Here is a 12,555-nt window from a genome sequence, read left to right as displayed (position 1 = left end):
GCAAATCAAGACAGTCTGGAGGTATTTGTCCCATGAAGTGACACTGTGTCCCTGCCCTCTCAGTGCTAGTGTAAAATCACAGCAGCCTTTGGCAGTTTCAGAGGAGATGGGACCAAGTTCATGTATTTAGATTTAAAAAAAAACAACCAATGCCCATATAAACGTACTTTCTAAATTCCTGACAAACTGTCAGAAATTATTTTTAAAAGATTACTGTAACAAAGTGACAGCAGTGACTGAAAAGGTCACTACAATAAGGAAACAATCAGAAATGCACTAACGACAATAATTAACAACTGCAGCAGAATAACCTTCTCTCAGTTCTCTGGCTCTACTCCCTGTGCCCAAAGCCCAACCAAGAAACTTTCTCCAGCACAAATTTTGTAGAAGAAATGTGGGTCCAATTAAGAAAAATCCATCTGCCAAATGCTTGATTTGTGGCTGATTCCAGAGAGGCTGCTACAAAGACAAACATTCAGCGCTCCATGATAAAAACTTTGTTAGCTGCTGTAATAAATCAGGATGCAGGAGACATTGTTAGCAAAAAGCCACTTTAACGGAACCCTTTTTAGCTCTAACAAGCAATCTGACCAGCCAACAAATTGAAAGGAGCACTCGTTCCACAATCCTCCTTTAAATCTCACGTTTATATAAACTGATTGTGCCAGATTAATGCACCTTTCATACAGAATACTAGTTATACTTGGTCTGATTTTGCGTCTCTTATTCACAATCAATAATTTTATTACTGTTACTGTAACAGGACTCCTGGAAAAAAATCAGTATGCAAAAGACTGGCAAAATTTGGCCAACTACATCAATGTGAACCCCACAGTAATTTACTGAAGTTAGTGCAAACCCCTTATTCCACCTTTTTTCAAACAAAAGGTGCCTTCTCAGTCAACGTAAAATCCAATACCATGAGAAACAACCATGTTTTTCCTACAAACATAAGCTCTGCTTGACTATAATCAGTGTATTTTTCTAACACACCACCTTGAGCAATTCCTCAGATGTTCTCTACAGAGGAAAAAATGGTTGGCCAAGGTTTTGCTAAACCAGAATTCTGTAAGTTTTCATAGTTGCTCCAAACATACACACACACACACGCCATGGCAGAACTGCAAACAGCTGCCTGGCAAGGGACATGGGTCCCTGGAAGACGGCACATCAACTCGACAAAGACCCCCCCCATTTCAGAGCTGTCAGCCCCTCCCGGGGACGCAGTAACCGCGCTTTATACCAGCAGCTCTGCAAGACTCCACTGGAAACCTGGCTGTTCTCTTTGTGCCACTGCAAGGTACGAAAACCAGACTCTACTGACACAAAATTAAGAAGGTGATTCTGAACTGATGCCAGTGAGACATTCTGTGACTTTTCCAGTGTTTACTGTTACTATCCTGTTTTCCTTTGTTATAGAACTCACACTGTACACATTTCTCACTATTGTGGGAGGTAATAATTTTCCATTTTAAATTTACATGATGTATTTAAATGCATGCATTAATCCAACACAGGATAAAAAGCATAGCTATGTTTGTTGATATTCTCTTCTCTGCTCTACATACACACCACATCCACCTAGTTAGCGGTCTGTACATGTATGTGCACATTTTGTATATTCATACACATCTGCTGTACATAGCAGGATAAACAGGACATGCAAGAAAAGGAAAAATAAAGAAACTAAGAGGCATGACACAGTCCCAGTTCAGATACAGAGAAGCCAAGTAACAGAATCATTTATGATCTACTATAGCTCAATTTCAACCTGGAGTGTTTTGAATGCATTTATTGCACTATTCATTTTTGCTACGGCATCTCCCGCAAAAATTCTACAAAGCTCCAGAACAGAATGCTGTTATAACGGTTACTTCCATGAGCAAAGGAGCGGTTCGCGAACAGTCAGCTTGGATACAAGATGGAGTCAAGAATCAAATATTTAAGAGGCAAATATTCCAATACCAGATGCTTCTCTGAAACAGTTCTTGGATTTCAAGAAAGACAAGGAAGCACGGCAGAAAATGTACGAGAGCAATCTAAAGGACTCAAGCCCTTTCATAGACAGAAGTGAGTGCATTATGCATTTTAGCAGACGTGGATGGGAATGCTCAGGAAGATAAAATTATCTTCTGTAACCAAAACCTTGATGCATGACTGAGAAGCCCAGCTGCTGCTTTTCTTTCACCTCTCCGAGAGCAACAGTACCTAAGGCCAAGATCTTCTGCAGGATACTTGCTTACATTATAGATCTGACACTACTATGAAAGCTAGGGGACTAAAAGCTTGCTGTCAAAAGCTAGTGTCAGACAGTTTTCTCCAGATCAGGCCATGCTTATGTATCATAGATGAAGTGTGTTTATGAGTGATACCTGCCTAACGGAAGCCTTTCATTTTCAGTTTCTAAATACTCATATAAGCAAATCCTTGGGTTTTATTCAAGGCTACCAAATGCTACCTCTCCTCTAACCCACCCTTTAAGCTCTACACTGAAAATGCACTACAGCCATTCACTGAATCTCTTTAAAGAAAAGTTGCAGTAAATCTGGCTCTATCTGAAAGGACACTGCCCAGCAAGCTCCAGGGCTCCTGCCCTGGGAGGGCAGGGAACTTACAAGGCTTAATTTGGGAAAATTACTTTGGCTGCAGGGCTGGCCGAAAAGTTAATTCCCATGTCCTATACTGCCAATTCCCAGAAAGAAACAAAACTCATCTAGATAGAAGGAAAACATTGTCTAATTTGCCTGTTCTTTGGGTGAAGCAGCAGCACTGTAGGCAGATTCCTGGCTGCCCAGCTACACTCGCTTCTCTTCCATATGGAACACAGTGCCCTACTTCGAGCATTTGTGAAAACTGCAGCACAGGAATCAAATCTACTCTGTCCTCCCAGATAGTAACCCCTGAAATATTACTCTGCACTGACCAGCACAATCCTTTTACTTGCAGAAGCCAGAAGGAAAAAGCTTAGGAGGCTGTAATAGGTCAGGTAAGGAAAAATCCAGATTGACAATTGTCATTTGTGGGTTTCAGAAATTCACTGCCCCTCCAATGAAGGAGTATGTATAGCTAAAACGAAGTAAAAGTTGTCATTGCTTTTAAAAGTGAAGCATATATTTAATGGATTCTAAAGTACCATTTTGGTATTTTAAAATGCCACTGCTACAAAATGGTTACATCAGTGTATGTCCAATTTGGCTTATTTTTCAGACATAGACTTTTCTTGGCACTTCAATACTTCTGTGTCATTCCCCGAAATGATTCACGTAAGGTTGAAAGATCTTCCTTTTGGAAGCAAACCACTAGTTTGTTTCTGTGGTTGGTAATGAAGTCTGTCTTACCCAACCATGACCTTGATCTGCATGTGAATTTACACATAAATTTACCCAGAATGTGCACCTGTCTCACACGCACAGAGACATAAATCTACATATACATAAATACATACAAATCCACTAAAGAGCTACTATACTTTCTAACTGAGCTGAAGAGTAAAACCAAGGTCTCATTTCTCCTTTATTTTGCTTGCAATTTGCTCCAATACTGGCCATCCCATGTCAAATGCTTCATCTGCTCCATCTGCACGTTCCCTGCAACGCATCCCTCCTGGACTGAAAGATCCTGTCATGGCTCAGCCAGAAAAAGCAGCTTCGGCCACATGCCGAGAATCCATCTCAGCATAATGACAGCAGTCAACGGCTGTGCTGAAGATGTTTGTGTGTGGAAGGGACAGGGAGGGATTTGGGGAGATTATGGTTATTGTTCTATGTTATTGTTCATACAATGTGTAACCCAGTAATGTTCAATGTAGTCCAGTGTGTGAGCATCCCTCCCCTCCCTCCCTCACCTGCACCAGTCAGCTTTGGCTGCTGCATCTATGTGCTATTTATATGCTGGTGCATCAACTTAGGATTTATTGGGGAAAAGAAAGCAGAGCAGTCAGGCTTCTCCGTACATGTTGTTTAACCTAAAAAGGGAGGGCTTGCACCGTACGCTCGCCAACACATTGAAATTACCCCTCTTGCAATTAAGCGAGTCTACTTCTATCGCAGATGTGGCCCTCGCTCTGAATAAGGCAAGCAAGATATTAACAAGACCTGGAAAAATCAATACCCTCCTTCTCTCTCCCCACCCTCCGAGAAACATCCCCTTACCTTTCATTGTCCACGCTCCTGAAGCCAGGTAAAATGTGTCGGAAGCTGCTGTTCCTATCAAGCTTCGGTTGGCTCTTTGTCCTTTTGATGGAGCCTTTAAGCCGACGGCTGAGGAACCCCTGTGGGGTGAGACAAGAATACTAAATTACGACCAAAAAAAAAAAAAGGGAGAAAGAGCGAGCGAGCCCTGAACCTGCTCTCTTGCACCGAGCGCGGCCGGGCAAACGGTTCTCTCCGGCTGCCTTCACGCCGTCAGCCCGGCTCCCCAGCTCGCAGCCAACATCTGCTCCCAGCGCTCGCCGAGGCCAGGGCGCTGCGTCGGCGCGAGACTCCCCGAAGCCTCTGTTACCCTGGCAACCATCAGCTCACATAAAAATACTGTCTGAAAGACAAGACTAGCACATCGCGACTCCTGACGGGAGGAGAGGCCGCCACGCGGGGCTCCGGCTGGCCCAGCGAGATGCCGCCCGCTCACCGGTGACTGGGGGACACCGAAAACTCCATTACCTGGTCGAACCCCCCCAGATCCGCAGCCACGGCTGGTAGAATTGGAGTCAGGTGTTTGAGCAGCATGTAAAAATACCCTGTAAAGCACGCCTAAAGGCAGCACGTGGACTTGGCGGCTATAGGCACCACCTGTACAGAAGGAAGAGACCCTTGCGCTCAACGTACAGCGCCTTCTCTGCCGTGCCTCCTCCCGCACGGAACATAAGTCACAGCTCCCGTAGTGCTCCACAGCAAAGCCAACACTAAATGTTTTAATAGCAAAGCTTCTAATGTCTTATTTGCTTATTGTTAGGAGTTAATGTTCTACATAATCTGAACATTACATTTAATCTCTTGGCTAAATAAGGCAATAAAAGTATAATACTACTGTGGTGTCCAGCATTTACAGCGTCTGAGAATAGTCTTAGTGGGTCAAGCGCATCAGCCGGGGAAAGTGGGGTAGCATTTTAAGGAGAAACCAGGATTTGGGGGTGAAGCCTGAAGAAGTGTTCCTTTTACACACTGTCATACCGAAGAAATAAATTAGCTAGATATAAACAGCTTGGCAAATCCCTGCACAACCTGAGGTTCTGCACACGCCGCTTCCCTTCTCCATCCCCAGGAAAGGGGGTAGGATGTCCACTGGGTCAAGCACTGATTTTGACACGCCTAAGGAAAGAAATGTGAGAGGAATGGGTATCTTTCCACTGGGTACACCACCAGCATCCCAGACGTACTCACAGAGCACTCCTCCACTCCAGGCACGAGTCGCAGTAGTTCCTCCAGTCGACCTTAAGGAATGGATATAGGTCAGGTAGCCTTTAGCAGCTCCCTTTTATAAATTAATAGCCTTTATATGTCTTGCAGGAAGATAATCACAGTCTAACTTATACCTAGCCTGTCATTTGTTCATGCTATTTAAACACTCCTTCCCCACCTAGGATATTCATGGGTCACATTATGTCCTTCTCAGGTTGCAAAATTTCCTCAGGCAGTCTGTGTGGCTCTTGTTATGGAAGTGACTTTCCTGTTTGTGAGTGCATCAAGAATTTGAAACATCTAGATAACCAAAGGTGTTTCACATTTATTAAGTGCCACTTCACTTATAAATGAGGTATGTAACATGCATTCATGTGAACTGAGTATTCCTCCGGGAGCTATTTGCATGATTGAAATAGCATGATGTATGTAACACAGGCCATCAGGATACATACTTTGCCATCTTACACAAAGCCAACGCATAAGACAACAAAGGCCTTTTCAAAAGTGTTTTGTCTGTGAGAAATACCTTCAGAGAATTTTCATAGTATAGAGAAACATGACTATGAAACAGCGACTTTGAGGATTTGCATTATCTAGAACATTGCTAAGATATTTCCCTCGACACTCAGACCTTAGTCAGCCTCATACTCATGATATCAACATGGTATCAGTCTCATGATATCAACTCTTCATGTTCTTGTTCTTCTGACTAGATCAGGTCTCTGTTGCCTGCTATGGAGACTAGCCAATATTTGCTGTGAAGGAGAAGATAAAAAATATGCAACTGGCCAATCACGCAGTATTTCCCTAAATGCCACTGGTGAGCAGTTTTTGCCCAGAAGCAAGAGACTGGACTTCCTTTATCACTGCCAGCCTAGCCACAAATATGTCATCATATTATCAAGCCACTTCTTCGAATCCAGTAATAGTTTTGAACTCTGGACAGGGAATTGATAGGGAAAAAAACAAATACTTTCTGCGGCAAATGATCACAGCTTGCTTTCGCTACCTTGTATTTCACATCTCGACAACTGTTAGATGATTCATGCAGGATTTGGAAATTAGAATTTAGGGTTGCAGTAAGACATTACTTTCCTTCTGTTTCCCATTGTTTTTACATTCATTGCTACAAGAAGGAGATCACACTGTGCCATTTTCAGTTTTCATTGCCAGCTTCCTTGGGAGAATGATATGTCAGAGATTTTAATGTTGATAAATTATGCTGCTATAGCAATACTTTGCACCTCCATAGTGCATGCCAGAGATCAGAAAGTCTAATGTGTGAATTACTACCTTCTGTAATTTTTAGATGGGGTAAGAAAAAAAGAGAGAGGAGTTGGTCTCCACAAATACAAGAGAGAGAGGATCCAACCTGGGGTGTGACCGCCGTGCTTTCCTGGTGAGATCATAAGAACATCATCCATTTCTTCTTCATTTATGACTTTAAACAACATTTGATTCTGACCTCCAGACAAATGAGGCTAATCCTACCCTATGCACATTGCCTACTCCTCTAGCCTAGCTGCATTCTTGTGAGTTCTAGTAATTAAAGTATTGCCCTTTATACTACGTGTTCTGTTTAAGTTTATATTGAGAGCTGTCTAGGGTAGAATTGTGTCTTCCTATGTGTGGGCAGCATTTACCACCAGTAAATATATTTTAGAAAAGATTAAACTACTAACTTAGGCAGGTTTCATTCAGAAGAAGTTAACAGACTGTACGCAATGACAATAAATAGAAATCAGCAGAGCCCAAGAGATGCCACAACTGTGAGATGCCACCACCTGTGGTGCTGAGGGTCCTTCCTTGAGCCTGAACTCAGCCCAGCGCAGAGACAGCCCGTCCACACAGGCAGGGGCACTCTCGGAGCAGTCAGCCAGGATGTAGCGTGGCCGCGCTGCTCGCAGTGCATAGCGCAATGTTCCTTTACTGTGGCGCATTGCGAGGTGTAGACGCCTTAGCTTATTCAGAACTGGTGCAAAATCTGCACAAATGAGAATAATATTTCTGCTTCATTTAGTATGGATTTGTCTTTGTTTAGCCCAAATGACTTTTCAAATTCTGCTGGGATACAATGAAGCAAAACTTAGGCTAATACCAACTTCCTTTTAGGCTGTGGACATAAAATAGATCATGAAATACCCTTTTAAATGTAAGCAGACATACTAACCATATAAATTAAAACCTTGCACAGCCTAACTTCTTCTGAGCAAGAAGAGATATTTTAGGGTCACTGGAGTACAGACAACCATTCTAGTCAAGAATATAGTATCATGCAAACCTGCACAGTTGTATGGAAATTCACCATCCATCAAAGCTCACAGCAGCGTGTGGCACAGAACTCAAGTGGCTTAGCAAGAGAAAGACATACAGAGCTTGTACTGTGCAGTGATTTAACTTTTTTAAGAGCAAGGGCCTTGCTTTTCTTGTTTTGTTTCTGCAGTTCTGACTCTGTCATCCTCAAGTCCGGAATACAATTGCTCCAACCAGAAGAGCTGACTGAAGTTATAATAAGACACAAAGAACGAAGGCAGAAAAAACCAAAACAAATCCTTTTGAGGAATGGCTTAATCACAACCGCTGTTACTTAAACTAAAACAGGATGGGCACAATTCAAAACAGGACAATTAAGTCTGCTGTGATTTGAGCTGTTTTTTCTTACATATTTGGACAAACCCAAAATCTGATGCCATCATCTTGCTGCAGATGGAAGAAGGTGGGACTCTCATTCTCATTTTTCCTGCTTCTCAATTTGGCATTTCCAATTACTCTAGACCTGGAAATAATCTTATATTATAATATTTAAATATTTTTTAATATTATAGTACTTTTAAAGCATATGTGCAAATCCCATCAGAACCATATGCCTTTGAGATGCAGGAACTACATACTTTCACACACCTTGGGCCAACGATAAGAAGACTGAAAGAAGAGAGAAAAAGGGAGGGGTGCAAAACTGAGTAGAGTATTAAAGACAGCAAAATCTTGAGCTCCTATTTTAATAAACATAAAGTAATGATGCAAGTCTTGTATCTGGAACTGACTCCCACACCATTAATGTTCATCCTCAGTGAACCCACATGATAAAGTTTTAAAGGTAAAAAGTCAGCACCATGGAAACACAATATATATACAATTTAAAAATAATAAATCAATAAATCAAGCTGGATGCATCATGAGCAGCTTTCTTTGGAAGAGTCCTGGCAGCTTTCAGTATTTTCTAAGCAGAACGAGCAAGGAAAACAGGGAGAGGGGCTGGCCAAACACACACAGGGCAAAGCATGAGGGTTTGAACCGTGGGCACAGGGAGAGTGTTGGTCTAACAGGAACACTGAAGAAGCAGACAGAAGTCCTGGTTTATGCTCTTATGCAAAGACCACACAGAATAAACATTATAAAGACATATCACAGGAACTAGTGAACAGATGGGGTTATTTTTATAGTTATTCTATATCTTTTTGTTTCAGTTCAAGCAAATCTCAACTACAGAGGACTTGAGAGGACATCAGAATTTTTTTCACTACTCATAATAATGACACTGCCATAAGTAAGTACTTGCCATGAGTATAAATGTGTAATGCAGTATTTCATATCGGGTGTCCATTTTTTCTAGTATATCAGGGGTGAGCTTATAGGTATAAAATTGGGAGTAAATCTTTTCTACCAGACCTGTCCTTATTCTGGGCTTTAGAATCTTAGTTTATTTTTTTATATTACATTTCTTTAACTCTGGAATCAGTTTTTTTCTGCCCTTGCACAGCACCTATGCTGCTTTTCCACAGCACATGGAAATATTCTTTTACTGAGGCTCCACTGAATGGATAATTAGTATTTGTATTTGTGAAACAAGTAGAGCCTTGCCAATGCTAAGCATCCTATTATAGCCATAAATGTACACAAAAAAAGTGAGTTTACCCGTTTCTACAACTACCAATATTAGCCTTAGCTTTCAAAACAAAACAGAAACCTTTTTTGGGCAGCATTTGATACTGTTTGTTACCAGGTAAAGACACTATGTGTGCATCTCTACTATTCTCTTTGTAGAACACGACTGCATTAAGCTACAACAAGAAGTGCACAGACCAAAAAAATACTGAGGGTGAGTTTAGGCATCAGATGTGTATCTTGGAAGCACAAGAACAGAAGTAATCCACCGAGCGGTCTCCTGGCATTGATACAAGAAAGGAAGGGAATTTCATGTATAGCACTGACCTTTATGGATCAAATATTTTTTATTTGTTCAGTGTATAGAGGCATGTGCCTGTAAGTTTATGTATCCTTTCAAACACTTCATATGTAATTTATTACTGTCAGCTCTTTTGATTTGAACTTGCAAGTTATAAGTTGTTTTCCTATCATCCAGTTCTTCTCCTGTCAGCTGTGATAAAGGGCTCTATTCACGAGGTGACCGAACAGACAGCCCCTACAGAGTCCTCCTCCCCAAAAAGTGCACTTCTAGCATAGGCAATGCTTGCATAGGATCTGTTTTGAACTTGGGCATATGGTAGGCAGGACACTGTCAGCCAGAGCATCGTTTGAAGACATTCCCAAACTTACGAGAATCCCTGCCGAGTTAACCTTGAGAAGTTATATTCTTGCAAGTTTATAAACCAACAAACCCAAATTCTGTTTACATAACAAAAACCAGCTTGCTCCAATCGGTAAGACTTGCCTCATATGCAAACCCAGGAAAAGGGCAAAGGAGAGCAATAGCCTACAGAATTCTGCAGAGCACAAGAGATGTGAACTTAAAAGAAAAACCAAAACAGTTTATTATCTCTGGACCTAGAAATGCACACATAGATTAACATGTATTACTCTTTCTCTTTAGAGGAGGCTGAATGCATGACTTCGTTCAAGTGGGTGAAAAGTCCCTCAGTTTCTCTTTCTCAATGTTATTTCATAAATCTCAGGACCCTTCCCAGTCATCCTGTGAGCCCCTAAAGAAACACACAGATGAGGTCAAGTAAGGAACTCTTACATCGGAGAGTAAGAACAAGTAACATCCATCCATGAACCAACTTGCTCTGACTGATGTTACCTTAAAACATCATTCTGTAGGGATAAGGAAAGCCCCTCTGAGACAATGTGCCTTGGAATTAGGATAAAACCCATAAGAATGAAAAAAGAGCTACAAAAACATTGCAAGTCCAGTGATAGGTGGCAACAAAAACTCAAATCCCTCTGCTCCACGCACTGTGGTCAGACTAGTGCTCTGGCATCCAGAGTTACAGAATAAACATGGAGGTACAGAACTTAAGTGCACGAGAGGGTATGTCTCTGAGCCAGGCCATAAAGCAGTCCTGGAATGTGAGAAACAGCTCATGTTGGTAAGTGCTGCTTAGCAACACTGTCCCTCTATGGCAAAAGATTAATCAAATTTGCAGTGTCATTGGAAACACTCAGTTCAGTCCATTTGAAAAATCAGAGAAGATGCACTGAAGTCCCAGAGGTCACCAAAGGGACAGTGTGGGTCTGTCTAGGTCATGAAAACTGGAATTACGTCAAATGAGAGGCACTGAGGGTTAATTATGAATGTGGCAAATCTAATACATGCAAGTATCAGTGAATCACAGATAGAAGAAGCAATAGCTTCAACACATAACATCTCATGCTTTTTCTACCTCTGGCCAATAAAGGATTGCTGCTTATGCTCTATTTTTGTAAAGATTTTACCTACCTTGTTGAAAATGTCTCGGTCACAGGGTCTTCTCCCACTGCCCTGGAGAAAAAATTACACAGACTGGCAGCTCTCAGTGGCACGTATCTCTCAGGACGTTTTTCCTGATGTTCAGCTAAATGTTTCTTTGCAGAATTCACCGTGTTTCTCTTCTGCTCATTTCTACCAGGGAAAGACTCCTCTCCCAGCCTCTGAAATAGTCACGCTCAGCCAGCACACACCCTTAGTCCCTGACCAAGAGAACTACCAAAAAACTTCAGGCAAGCCAAGCCCTTACAGTAAAGTAACAGAAAACTCAGGAAATCTCTGTCTGCACTCTCCAACTAGCACTGATGACTTGCATGTAACGTGCACATGGAACAGGTGGGACGTTAACAGAGTGCAAATGAAGGAATGCAACTGCCAGGAAGAATCTAGAAAACTGCAATTCAACAGCCATTGTTATTCAGGGATCGCCTGATTCTTCAATTTGGATTCTTTTGTTCTCCTATTAAAACAAAACCACACTACTCTGGATTATTTGTTCACAGTTCCGTAATTATCATACTGTCAACATTTCATATCTGAACAAGACAGACAAATATTCCTTAGGAAGGTAGGAGAAGGGTAATTGAGCAATCAGGGGTGAATGATGCAGAAACAGAGATACAGGTAGAATGCAAGTAACCTTGAAGAACAAAACCAGTTATTTACCCAGAGAGAGGAGCAACTAGAAGAAAACTGCCTAGATGAAGCCAAGCAAGGATGCCACCTGGGAAAGAATGTCAATGGGGTGAAACAGTTTTCTTATTTAACTGGCAGAAGGGAGTCAACCATCCCAGAGGACAAAGCGTTCATATAGGAAACTTCCTTGTCTTTAGCGAGAACAATCCTGACAGAAGCAGAGCACGTCCTGCGCGGTGCTGGGCAGTGCCAGCTTCACAAAGGTGAACAGAAGTTGGACCAGGTAACACCTTGCAGGAGCTGTTTTCCAGCTCCTGGAACCAGGCTTGCTGTGGCCATCCCAGGACTCTGCTACTCCTTGGAATGCAGGAAAAGAGACTCCGAGCTTTGCTTTCCTCTGTTCTCTCTCTCCTTAGAGAACTGTGCTCAAATTAGGTTCTTGAGTGCCTTTAGTCCCCTAGAACAAAGCTGTCACTGCTGAACAGAAGTCGAAACCAAGTGCTGGCAACCACCATGGCAGGTTGTAATTACAGCAGAGGGAAAACTATGTCCTGACAACCTCAGGACTAAGCAAAGTGCCTTCTGATAGTCCCTGAAGATCCCACCAGTGTCTAAATGAAAAAAAGGATTCACACTGTACATGAAGCCTGCTTTCTAATGTAATTACAGCAGTCATTTAGAAAGCAAACAAAATGCATCACTTTATCCATATTCTGGGACTTGTTACTGCAAAGAGTAAAATCGAGTAACATAAAAAGACAGACATTTCTGCAAGTAAGGTTTTAAGAAACAAACTAATCCAGCCACAGTAAG

General features: G+C 42.0%; 1 protein-coding gene across 5 annotated transcripts in view; it reads right to left on the bottom strand.

Annotated features, from left to right (window-relative positions):
• The window catches only part of DAB2IP (DAB2 interacting protein), a 165,863-nt gene that overhangs the window by 115,791 nt on the left and 37,517 nt on the right, over positions 1 to 12,555 (bottom strand). For all 5 annotated transcript variants that reach the window (XM_075056067.1, XM_075056066.1, XM_075056065.1 and 2 more), the window contains exon 3: positions 4,152 to 4,270. In XM_075056067.1, coding sequence (XP_074912168.1) covers positions 4,152 to 4,270 — 119 coding nt within the window. The remainder of the gene's footprint in view (positions 1 to 4,151; positions 4,271 to 12,555) is intronic.

This window comes from Buteo buteo, chromosome 23 (assembly GCF_964188355.1).
Source record: "Buteo buteo chromosome 23, bButBut1.hap1.1, whole genome shotgun sequence".
Lineage (NCBI taxonomy): Eukaryota > Metazoa > Chordata > Aves > Accipitriformes > Accipitridae > Buteo > Buteo buteo.
Note: the sequence above shows the minus strand (reverse complement) of the source record. Positions and strands in the feature narration are given on the sequence as shown.